Here is a 13,482-nt window from a genome sequence, read left to right on the forward strand (position 1 = left end):
ATGTCATTTTGAAATGGTTTGCCCTTAGTCCCTATTTCCCGTTAATTAATGTTGAATGTACTTCCGCGACCGATGAAGTGTGATGACAAGTTTGAGAGGCTTGTTTGGGGTTCCTTCGGGTTCCTCATTCGCCATGTCACGTCTAGGCCCTAGGCTTGGGTCGTGACAGTTACCCTCATAGTCCCATAACTACGTACCCCCATAGGTTGTAAGTCCCCTCTGTGGGCATCATTTTAGTGATCACGCCAGTCATGCCTTTATACCCTTGGCATGGTTTAATGGGGCCTCTCGATGGGGCGTATACATCGGACTCCACGTTTAGCTCACGTGGTTTTATGTCGGTTATTGGTAGCTCCCAGAGCTCAATCAGACTCTAATGCATTGACCATGTTATCAGTACAGTTCAATATTCAATCTCAGCATGTTATAAATTTGGTCATTGCATTCAGTTATTTCATGTTCAGTATTCTCAGTTTAGTATCATGTTTGTATCATATCATTGCTCAATATATGCTTTGGTTCTGTTATGATTTTATTCAGTTTTACTCTATCCTACATGCTCAGTACCTTTCAAGTACTAACGCATACTCTGCACTACATCTTCTCGTGATGTAGGTTCAGGCCCTCAGCAGTCAGATCACGCATAGATAGGTTCCCAATCTCCAGTTCAGCAGCATCAGTGGTGAGTCCTCATTCTTCGAGAACGAGTGACATGATGTATTTTATGCTTTTAGTCTTTAGTTTTAGTTTTTGCTTGATTTAGTTGGGGCATGTCACTGCACTTCTAGTCAGTTAGAGGCAATATTCAGACATAGTTTATATTAAGCTTAGTATTTGAGTTTGATATTTCATTTGTTGTTGAACTCTCAGATTTCTTTATTCAAATTTAGTATATGGGTATTCCCCGTCATTTCAGATTTATCTCATGATTAGCTTTCGCACAATATTTATTGCTTCAGTTTACTATTAGTGTGCTCATGTTATGCTAGGAGGGTTAGCTTGGGGTTACTCGTGATCCTAGGTCCCGTGTCCGCGTCCAGGGGGTAGCCTCGGGGCATGACAATCAGATTTGTATAAATCGCAAGGAGGCATTCGTTTGTATATGAAAAAAATGATTGTATATATATATCAGTTAGATAATTGTATATATATAACTACTATGTATATGTATTAATGATTGTGTTTGTATATCTACATAAAAATTTGAATTTGTATACAATTGAATCGAAATAAAACATTTGTATATCAAATCTCTCTCTCTCTCTCTCTCGCTTTATACAACACAAACTATACATTATAATTTGTGTTTGTATAAAGCGAGAAAGAGAGAAAGGCAAAAGAGAACTGGTAGGGGAAGATTTGTACTTGTATAATTATAAGTGTATAGGACGAAAATATATGTATTTGTATTTGCATTTGCATATACAATTTTCTCTTACTTTATACAAACACAAACACAAACACAATTTATACATTTGTGTTTGTATAAAGTGAGAGAGGCGAGGGAGAGTGGCGAGCGAGATCAGGGAGAGTGGCGAACGAGATTCTCTAGGGAGAGAGGCGGATGTCAAGTGTTTGCTACGGATTACAATTAAATGAAACTGTGGTTATAACATTTAATTTGAATCAATAGTTTGTTATTTTATATAATTTTCCCGTTAATTAATAACTTGATTAAGCTAAGAAAAAGGTCAACTCTGACAAGTTCATAATATCAACATTTTGCATCAATATAATTGATACACCAAATTAGCTAGATAACAATGCATAGTACAATAAAGAGATATTTAAATTTGGCCAGGTAAAGACTTTAACTTTAAAGAGTACACATTTAGACATCTCAATTTGATTTCAGTTGACAATTAAACATTTCAATTCGTCTCCACATAACATATAAATTTAAAGGTGTATGAATCATTATTTTATAAGTTGAAATATTCAATTGACACAGTGAACAAGTTAAGAGTGTCTAGATATGCATTATACTCAAAATTAGAAGTGTATCAAAATGAGAACGGTAAAGTGCTAGTAGAAGAGACAAATGAAGATGGGAAACACACTTTTATAGACTCTTGAACGAAGACGGGGATAAATCACGACACCTTTAAATGATTATGATGTATGTATATCTAGTGGATGCATTTTCTACCACTAGATTATTGATGCTGGTTTGTTTAAGACAATATAAATATTTTACTCTTTAATTAAATTTATCTTTTTGTGCAAAACACAAACTTCCAAAGGTATATTTAGTATAAAATATATACAACCTATATAATTTGTACATATTTTATAAACTAGTTGGCCGGAGTGGTTAGGACTGTAATTATCACAAATTTATTGAAGTGAAGAAAAACATAGGTTGAGAAAAAATTGAACAAAATAGTAAAAGTCAGATCAGTAATTGCTCACTTTTTTGATTTTGTATGTATAGGTAACATATGAAGTATGGTCAGAAACGAAAAATTTCTTTATGATAAACATATTCATTTTGCAAGTTCGTTACTACGGATGGTTAACAGAAAAGGCGATAAGGGATGCATTTATACAATAGTTGCAGAATGAATTCTCGATAGTTTGTCAACATATCAAACAAGAAAAATAAAAGTATATTATTCTTCCTCTTTTCCTTATACAACAAGATACAAGTTGTTTCTAGTGAAAGCCTATAAACAGACAACAAAGGAACTTCTCTAGTTCTAGCTTTACTCAAAACTAGAGAAGCACAGTGCATGAAGTTTCAATTCTCATCCCAATCACTCACACCCTTCTTTCTTCCTTTATTTGGTCCAACAACACGATGGACGACGATTCTTGCAAAGACAGCATAAGGCTTAGTATGATATCATAATCTGCCACACATCCACATAATTATATCGAATAGTCACAAGAATCTTGTGTCAATATTCTTCTCCAGATCTTAAGCTTTGTCCATGGTCAATGTAGTTTGCTTCACTCTATAACCTGCATCAAGAAATTCATCTAAGGTATGGTCCCTATGAGAAACAAATCCTGTAATCTACTTTTATTGTCTCGTCACAAGACGGAGTATATACTCTCTCTAGTTAACTAGATTTCTTCCATACAACTATTGCTGAATCTTCCACATGGACCTAAGTTATTCTTTACTTACAGCTTAGAGCTTTCAACATGGTATATCTTGTTGAACTCTTTGGGAGTATTTTGAAGCTAGCTTTCAGCACAGTATCAAGAGCAGACAAGGTCTTGGGTTCGAGTTTTACCGTCATCCATTATTACAAAAAAAAATTCTACAAACTTGCCCCATGAAGAAGAATTAGGATAGAACATGACTGGGCGTGTTGGAGACATAAATTTTTTTCTTTTGATAACCGAGAAATCCGTCTGTGACCCTCCCCCTTTGGACCAATCACAGCCTTCTAAACTCGGTGGATAATGGGCCCGCCCCTCTACCCTTCTCCACTTAAATACCAGGCTTCACTTTGCATGGTGTTGGGATTGAACCTTCGACCTAAGCCACAAATCCTCCACCTTCTACCACTTGAGCTAGGCCTTGGGGGCCGTGTTGGAGACATAATTAAGGAAATATAAGTGTGCTTTCTCTAATAGCTTAAACTTTTAGATGAGATTATCACACATTTCAAATACCAAAACAAACTTTATGTTGTCAGGTATCTTGAAAGTTAAAAGCTACTTTGATCTACAGCTTCACAAACTTGTTATAGAGCTCAGTTATCGCCACTAAAGTTAGTTATGCTTTGCACATGGATATGTTGTTACAATTAAATGAGATTAAAATATAATGTAAAAATTCTAATGCTTGAAACGTTGTATAGAAGCTATTTTAGTTCTTGTAGAAGTTATCTACTGTGCTGAATCTTTTCTTCTTGGTCCAAGGACCTTTGAATATCGAAAACAACTGAAAAAGGATCCAAAATATGCAAAAATAGTATAGTGGAAGCATTACCAGGGAAGCTTTAGAGTATCTTTCAACCATCCGTGTTTTGAACAGTTTGCAACAATTTTATTCATGCGCACAATGATCTCCGAAAATGTTGGCCGTATAAAAGAATCGGGATTCCAACATTCTTCAATCAACCTAGACATTCAGCAAATTTTGTCAACGACCATGAAAATCGCCGCTGAACTTATACTTAAGCAATAAGATCAACAAAAGAATATTAGAGAGACAGAGCCTTGCCAGATGATGGTGGGGGGAGGCGGCATGACTGTGCAAAATTGGTTTGTTATATTCTTTAAGATCAGTAAAATATAAGGAAATCTAAAATAAGTTAATGCACACTGTACAGTTGAATATTTATCATCAGATGGATGGACACATGAGAATATATCATTGTCCACTTATTAATGCCCAAGATCTCTGGTAGGAAAAGAACATCGAATCGAAGAATGCAAGTTTAAAGTAAAACGACAACACAATGCTGGACTAAGCAGCCAAATAGCAGAAGCCAAAGAAAATCACACATTACTTCTGTAAAGCGAAACAGCAAACAACAATCCTTTTTTGCAATCTTTTCACAAAAGAAGTCATATCCATTTGAATGATTAGGAGTATGACATGGAACATCTGCTATATTTAGTAGCATGTTTCTACTTTATAACTGCATACGAACGGCAAAAGACTAGATTGCATCCAATTAATGAAAATAAAATGAATAGCAGGGCTTACTCTCTAAGGTCCGGCGGATACTTAGATTTTGACTTGAATGATGGTCTTTTACCCTCTTTGCACATCAATCTAGCAGCCTCTTCAGGTGACTTGGGATGAAAAGGTGGTGATCCCTCCATCATCTAAACCCAACAAAGTTAGCCAAAATTGAACAAGATAAGAGCTCAAGAACATTTGAGGAAGACTGATTCAAGAAAATGCCCCAAAAGATTAAAAAGAAAAAAAAAAGAGTTAGCATATGCACAGCAAGATCATTCATATCATGAAATGATCCAGCAAAGTGGGGAAAAAAGAAGGAATCTACAATACTTTGTATTTGACAGAGTAAATTGACTAGATCTTCTTTTAAAAAAATAAACAAAAACACATAAGATAAGAAGAATGTTAAAATTCTACTTCATAACGCGGATGTTCTAGTTAGCTAAAAGAATTATGTAGTAACACAAAAGGCAGCCATAAGTTAAATTATCTGAAACTGAATCTGTACCTCATAAAGTAAAACTCCAAAAGCATATACATCCACGCTTCTATCGAATATTTCATCTTTATAAATCTCAGGTGCTATATAGGTACCTACAAGTAACAAGAAAGATAGTGCAGTTATTGTAGTTACAATTCCTCCTGTGATGAAATTAGAATACATTTAAGTCCATCCCCTGAAGTTTTTAAAGTGGACACTAGTATCAAACTAGAAGGCTCTTTTTCTGCCTTTTATAAGGAGTATTTTAATTTAACTATATGTGCTCAAATTAAAGTATTTACTTGCACGGTCAATGGCTTGAGGTTGCAGCGACTTTGCTTTGTCAGGTGAAATGTTTGACAATCTAATCAAACCAAATCCCGCAACTTTCAATAGACCACCATTGTCCTGCAAAATATTTCTGGCACCTTACAAAAATTACAAACATTAAAAGAAGTAGATACGTGACATGAGTACACTGAAAATTGTCATTTAAAATATGAGAATCATAAAGCATTTAGTTTTCTTACTTTGGCATTAAAAGACAATGGATGATTGGGTCCGGTTTACATTCATGAAGATAATTCATTCCCCTGAAAATAAGATCATATGATGGAAACAGGATGCAACCAACGAAATTAGAACATCTTATCAGCATAAAAATAAAATATCTCAGATGTACTAACAGAATTATTTTTTCAGTACATAGGAAAGGGACCAGACTTGCCTGGCAATATCCAGAGCAAATCTTAGAACCTTAGAAGGAGATAGACGTCCCTTCTTCTGAAGATAGCTACCAAGGTCACCCTGAAAATCAACAATACATGAATGAAGTACCCATTGGAAAACTAAGCCAAGAACAAGAAGTACAGCACATAAAATCAATAAGAATGAAAATATACCAGGAGAGAAATCACAGCACAAAATTGAATGCACATTTGATGTAAGAGCTGATTGATTATTTCTCAATATTAATGTATGCATAATAATAAACAATATTCACAATGTAGGTGGATAGAGTGAAGAAAGGATTTTGTGGGGAGCAGTGTGAGATAGAGAAATTTAGAGATCTTACCCTCGGATGATACTCTATTACTATCATCATTGGTATATTTTGTGTAACAGCTCCAACAAATTGAACCACATTAGGATGCCGTACTCTTTCCAACAAAGTTAATTCATGCTTAAAAGCATTTCTGCATGTGAAGGAAATGGAATTAGGTGACCTTAACATCAAGAATAAAAACAGTTAACCAAACAATAAGATTTGACAATCCTAAATAACAACTTGAAAATGATTTGTTCAAATGAGAAACTAAAAGACCATAATAACAAAAACTGGATCTATCATTTTGACCAAGATACACTTTCAGAAGATAATTTAAAAGATCTGATGACGTTGAAGTAAAACTAAAGTTCTGTCCTTTCATGAATCAAGACACTTGGAAATAAAGCATCTCCCCGGAATCACTTCAATGTCTGAGTGAAAATTTGTGGCGATCACACAAGAGTGCAGATTATAAGTTTTTCTTGATTTAGAAAGTCACCAGAAAAAGGATAGAGCTACCAGTTTTTCTTACAATGAACCCTGAAAAGAAGCTGGGCTTTATGCATCCTAAGTTTGAATTTCAGAGAAAGGTTAGCATGAAACGAGGTAAACTGCATAAGGTGGCTATCACAAATAACAGATGAGAGGATCAACTTATTATGTATTATGCTACAAACTGAGGTAGAGGAATCCCAGTCTCCTTAACTAGGGATTAGAAAATTACAAAGAAGCTTGTACAATTGTTTAAAAAATGTTGGTTTTAGAGAAATGTTTGTATGAAACTTGAAAAGTGCCTAACAAAAAGGACTCCAGAATGACGAAGTGTGATCCTCAACTTATTCCATATTACTACAAATCAAAGATCCAGATCATCGTCAACTCAATCTGCCAATATCTTGGAAACATGTGAATATAAAGAGTAATTTTACCTAGAAGGCTGAATTTCCTTTTGAGATGCATATTTTCATCTTTCTATCTAATTTTAAATGCTCAAAGGATCAGATTCATGTAAATAGACTGTTGAAGTTGCTATTCACATGAAGCAGTGTGACCTGATGATCAGAAGGATATACACTTCAATATTTTTGACAAATGTATTTCCAGCTGCTTCAGGGATTTGGTTTTCTAATGAGAACTTGATTAAGGCACCTATTAGAGCCATCTCAATACCATGTTCACAATCTACCTTGCGTAAAAAACACAAGAACTATCTACAATCTGTAAACAAAGGTTAGAGTTGTATGTAAGCACACATAATGATGTGATCGAGCTGCTCACAAGACTGTAATATAACAGAACACAACTTAGTGGGACATCCTGTTTAATCAAACATGAAAGCACTCCAATATGTCCTGATTTCTTTCGTTGGGAAATTAGTTGTTGACTAACACTAGAAAACTTTTCCTAGTTTTCTCAGCCTGATTCATCCAAACAATGAGCCTCAAAATTTGTATAAACAGCCTGGGCATCACTACATAACAAGCAAACAAGTCTACAAGGGATACATGAAATATGCCCAAGTGGAAGTGAAGAAAAATAGAAAATAATGGTTTCAACATATGACAAGCCAACCGAAGCTGCATAAATCATCCGCCAAAGCTGCACAACTAATTTAATATCCAAATTAATGTATCATGCCAAAGCTTTGCTAGTCACAGAGAATCAGACAACATGGTAACTAGCTGAAGTCCAAAATATGCATATCCCTTTGGTAAGCTTATTTCCAAATCAATAATAGAAATGTGCATTATGGTAGTGAATCAGGAGATTAGCAGAAAATAAGTTGACAACATACATAATTTCAGGGTCTGCATAACTATCCTTGTCAAGTATCTTGACAGAAACTTTTGTCCCATTCCATTTAGCAACTTGATACGAACCCTGTTGAAAGGCAAAGGAGTTTCAGCAAAGTTGTTAAGAGAAGATTGAAAAATTAACAATGCAAAATCAAGCACAAATTGCATGAGGAGAGGCAAGTCAGTGCAGATGTCTCATGGCTTTCTTCAGGAAGAAAAGAAGGGAATAAAACGTTCAAAAGTTTGCAGAAGTTAGAAATTTGAGGTTAGGCCTCCTATGAGGTAATGATGATTTTTGTTGATCTTAACTTTTTTCCAAGTGAATTATAGTTGATGACATTTGAATATAGGTTCTTCAAAGTGTATAGTTTTCCTAGTTAAAATCAAAGAGATAACCATTATAACTTTTGAATTTTGCTTATGCTGGTGCCATTTTAATGCTTTCATCATTTCTCAAAATTGAAACATCCAAATGCTTATTTTGAAATCAAAGAAAGGCCTTACCTTCGAAATTCCATCCCTTTTTCGGATTTGAAGCTCCAGTGGATTTAGTTCATATTCTGGAACTTCTCGAGGATTTGCAACAGTCATTGGTGTGTTTCTGAGTTTCTAACAATGTGACAAATACTCAGCCCCATAAATCATAAATCTCACTTTAATTAGAAAATTATCTTCCCACTTACCGGGACTTTGGCCCCCCGGGCCTTTAAGATATTATAAACTTCATTATTTCCATAGTATTTCGCGTCAGCTGCTGCCTGCCATAATAATAAGGAAGTTCAAGGATGCACTTGGGCCCTCATAAATACTATGGGAAGTAAAACTCGCCGAAGCCATTTGAACAATTTTTTTATTCTATGAGACCTACATAAGCTCTTTCTCATCTTCTGTCACTAATATTTTCTTCTTTCTGTAGTCCTTTGCATGATTTTTCACAAATTACAGAAGAAATTCGTAGCAGAATTCTTTTCCATATAAAACACTTTCACTCACAATATTTTCACAGTCTATCCAAAAACTTAGCTAAAGTTTCTTCAGAATTGAAACTTTAGTTCCAGCTCCCACCTGGCCTATTTTCCCTCTGTGAAATTAGAATTACAATCTCACCACATTTACTTGATTTCATTTATTCACATATCAAAGAGAATAATAGCAAACGAACAATAAGAAAATATTCTCATAATAAGATATCTCAAGGATTTCCCCTACATTTCTACAATAGGTTGTTTTCACAGTTCGAACCCCTGACCTCCTAGTCACATGAATTTCTACAATAGATTGTTTTCACAGCTCGAAGCCATGACCTCCTAGTCACATGAAATTAACTTTACCTGCTACGGCAAAGCTCTATTTTCACAAAACATTTTACGTAATTCAAGGTAAGATTCAATAACGCTTTTCATCATACCAAACACAATATCTCATACATATACAACTTTATGAGCCAAAAAATTGCAAAAAAAATAAAAAATTTACCGTGCTTCCCCATCGATCACGAGCATCAATATTAGCCTTCCTACTCAACAAAAGCTTAGAAACCTCTACATGTCCTTCACAAGCAGCAATATGCAAAGCAGTCCTTCCATCTAAATCAATACTATTAACATCAACATCTTCATCCAACAAATCCTTCACTCCATTCACATCACCTTTACACGCCATAAACAACAGCTGCATCGTCGAATCCAAATTATCCGGTACAGCAATCGTCTCATTCTCAAACGACGGACACCTACGTATCGGATCGAGAGACGATTGCCTACCAAAACTAAACCGCATATTGTTATTCCTTGGATCCATTGAATTTTGCCTTTTGAAACTGAATTTTCCACTCATTCTCAATGAACCTGTTGAAAATTGCCTAGATATTCCTCGTGTTAATCGCTTTTTCATATCCATTTTATCGTTCATCAAAAAATCAACTTTAACACAGATAAACTTTCAGAATCAAAACTAGAATAATTTCATCACAATTAGAAGAAATGCTGAGAGATATATTTTGATAATTTTGTTGCGAAAGAACTGAAACTGTGAATCGATAATTGAGAATGAAATTCTCAGAGCGATAGATAGAAGTGCGTTACAATGGAGGAAAGAGGAATGGATTTGAACTGAAATTTTTTCAGGTACAAACATCCACACAGTTTTGCGAAAAATAAGTTATACTGCTGATGTGTTTGGCGTCAATAGTCCACTTGTTTTCTTTTTTTGTTTTTTTGTGTGATCCAACATTTTTTTTATTTTATTTTTGTATACAAAGAATGAAAATTAAGGATTTTATTTTATTTTTATCAGTTTTGTGTTACTTTATACCGTTCTCTTGTAAAAATGATTAAATACTTAAAAAAAATATAATACCTAAACGTATTTTTTTAACGCATGTAATGTAGGACGTACGTGTCTATTTGTATAATTTTATATAAATTTAAGTGTTCACATGTGCACACCTAAAATTCAAATACATACATATAAGTTAAAGTCAAATTAAATTTATGTATAATGCCTAATAGTAAAAATATATTCTTATGAGATGCCTGAAAATCCATCTTTCTTTACTAATAAGGTTTTCAACAATCTATTTATTTTATTTTATTTGTCATTCGATATTTGGTTTCCGCGTTGAAGCTTGACTAGTCTGGATTTAAGCCGACTAGGGCTCTATTTGGAGAAGGATCTCCCTATCAATATTTTTTCATATTCAAGATTTAAACCTAAGACCTCTAATTAAGAAAACAATAGCCTCATCTTAAAAAAAATAAAAAAAAAAAAGACATCTCATCCTTCCACATACAAAATTAAACAAAAAATATCTCTTATTTTCTTCTTTTACAGTTTGTCACAAGGGTACAATTTCAAACATACTCTAACTCATGAATGGATCGAAAGTATAAGAAAATGACAAATTTGAGCAATTTAAAATAATACTGATTTATTTTTATTTTTTTACTAAATTATTATTATTATTATGATCATTGTCATGAGCAGATCACGTTGAAATGGTCTACGATCACAAAAGCTGCCTTAAAGTTGGGGAGATGTATTCCCCACAGCTAAGATAGTTGCTGCAGTCAACTTGTAAGTTGAAATTGTCAAACATGTTTATAAGATGTTGACTTCAATAATATAAAATATCTTTTAAACAAGTTTATGATGGTTATTTAATCTTTATTATTTACAACATATTTGTAAGAAATAATAAAGTTTAAAGCATGTTTTCAAAATCAATAAGTTCAAAAATTAGTATTGAAAATAGAATATACAACTAAAACATAAATAATATTGAAAAGAAGAAAATCGAGCCCATCGATTATAACGATATCAACAAATCACGCAACGGGAGAGCAGGAAATTTAAATAAATTTGGGAAAGAAACTGAACTCTCTCTCGATCATTTTCCATAGTCGAGCAACGACGACGACGCGTGGGGTCCTCTTTCCAACCAACAACAAGTCGTGTTTACTTGTTTAAACACTTTAACTTTTCTTTCCACCACCAATGAGGGAAGAAATGTTTTCACTAAAACATAAAGGAACACTTCATAAGTTCATATTCCCTTCTTTCATGTTCTCTCATTTCCCATTTATTTTTACTATACCTAATAAAAATTCGTAGAATTATAGATTTTACCTCTATCATTATCTCATTCTTTATTCTCTAGTTACATTAATGATAAAAATAAAATAAAAATGCTTGCAGAAAGTGTTTGTGTTTGTTTGTGGGGTCCAAATTTTAAAAAATATTTTTTCAAAAAAATAAGTAATATGACTTTTCTAGTAATAGAATTATGGAATAACAAGTTTGATAGCTATATTTGATATTGATTGTCTTGTCATCACTATTGAACACATCTTATCTCCACACAACCACGCCCCTACCTTAGTAGCTTCTTTTGCTTAAATTATATATAAATATTTTGAAACAGAGAAAATTTTACTATCTTACCGAACATTAAGAGAGAGATTCATTTATTTTTTCAAGAAACATTTGAATAGAGGGAGTATATTTTTAACATATTTTAAATTTTATTTTATTTATTATATGATGAGGATGATGATATGAACTTAAATTTAAATAAATATAAATTCATGTAGTCGATCTCAATTTATTCGACCCTGAAGCATAATAATAATTATTATTGTTAATCAACTCCAAACTTGATTAGATGTTGATCCTCCACGTAAAAGACAAAATGAAGGACTAATTAAACGTGGAAGGAAATGAAAGGGGGGCAAATAAAATGGTGATAAAGACATATTGTTGCTCAATTTGTAAGAGGGGTATGGTGGGACTTGAGCTATATTGCAATAATTCACTTATAATTGATTCCATTAAAATACTAGTATATGCATAGGACTACTTTTTCTCACTCTTCAATTGAGTGATAGGAAGTGACTAGTCACTTACTTTTGCTTCAACCCACCTTACTCATTTATTGAACTTCTATAATACAAAATTAACATTTATTGTTTTTTTATATCTAGATAAAAAATAAATTATTTATGTGTTAATTTTTTGTATAATTGACATGAGTTTTAGTAGACAGATAAGAAATAAGTTACTCCTTCTGTTTCAATTTATATGGCTTACTTTCCTTTTTTGTCAGTCTAAAAAAGAATGACATATTTCTATATTAAGTAACAATTTAACTATAAAATGTCTATTTTACCATTAATGAAATGATTTACAGCTACACAAATTTTTATCATTTATTTTGGATCACAAATTTTAAAAATCTTCATTTCTTTCTTAACTTTCGTGTCGAGTCAAATTACCTCACATAAAATGGGACGGAGGGAGTAATCATAAATAAAATTAGTACGACGTTTAGTTATAAGTTATGAGGAAATAATATGCATGATAGGAAGTGTAATAACTAATCCATGTATAACTACTATTTGCATAAACTAATACATATATATATTTTTTAAACTTTAGAAATCTCACTGTCTCTCAATTTATATAAAGGTACTCCATTAGGCACGAAATTTAAGACTAGTATAGGATAGGTGTGTCTCTGAGATTTCAGACATAGGTTGGGGGTACTTATGCATTTTTCCTATTAAAAATAAAATTCATTTTTTCATTAAGTTGTATTAATTTAATAGATAATGACTTAAAATTTCATTTTTTAAAGGTCAACTGTGAAGCATGTAAGAATTGTATTAGCTTTGATTGAACCATTTTCATTTACTATCTTGAATATTTTATAACTTTAAAGAAATTATCTTAATAGATAATGCTCTATCACTCTTATAACATATAAAAAGTTAAAATTAACTTTGAACCCACATAAAACTGCATAGACCGGCAACTACCCGGCCCCGCATTAATTTTTTTTTAAAACCACTTCAACTTGTTCCGTACAACATTTAACCCGCATTGATCCACATAGCCTTAAACCTGCCTCACCCCATTGCCATTCATAAGTTGCTTACTAAAGGGAGAAGAATTTTTTTATTTATTTTTTTAAAAGTTGTCAGTTTTTTTTTTTTTGACCAATAGGGACTGT

The 13,482-nt window shown here is 33.0% G+C and overlaps 1 protein-coding gene across 2 annotated transcripts; it reads right to left on the reverse strand.

The window, feature by feature from the left end:
* Positions 1–2,515: 2,515 nt before the first annotated feature.
* Positions 2,516–10,123, reverse strand: LOC102584088 (serine/threonine-protein kinase STY17-like). Of its 2 annotated transcripts, XM_006350998.2 has the most exons (12): positions 9,450–10,123; positions 8,657–8,731; positions 8,478–8,582; positions 7,973–8,058; positions 6,205–6,325; positions 5,857–5,936; positions 5,660–5,722; positions 5,432–5,550; positions 5,157–5,242; positions 4,670–4,791; positions 3,947–4,078; positions 2,516–2,964 (listed from the first exon to the last, which is right to left on the reverse strand). In XM_006350998.2, exons 1-12 carry the CDS (start codon positions 9,882–9,884, stop codon positions 2,958–2,960), a joined length of 1,431 nt encoding a protein of 476 aa, XP_006351060.1. In that variant the 5' UTR covers positions 9,885–10,123; the 3' UTR covers positions 2,516–2,957. The 2 variants fall into 2 exon arrangements, with proteins under 2 accessions (XP_006351060.1, XP_006351061.1); XM_006350999.2 differs by lacking the exon at positions 2,516–2,964 and having other exon boundaries at positions 3,943–4,078.
* Positions 10,124–13,482: the final 3,359 nt, after the last annotated feature.

This window comes from Solanum tuberosum, unplaced genomic scaffold (genome assembly GCF_000226075.1).
Source record: "Solanum tuberosum cultivar DM 1-3 516 R44 unplaced genomic scaffold, SolTub_3.0 scf00132, whole genome shotgun sequence".
In the NCBI taxonomy this organism is placed as follows: Eukaryota; Viridiplantae; Streptophyta; class Magnoliopsida; order Solanales; family Solanaceae; genus Solanum; species Solanum tuberosum.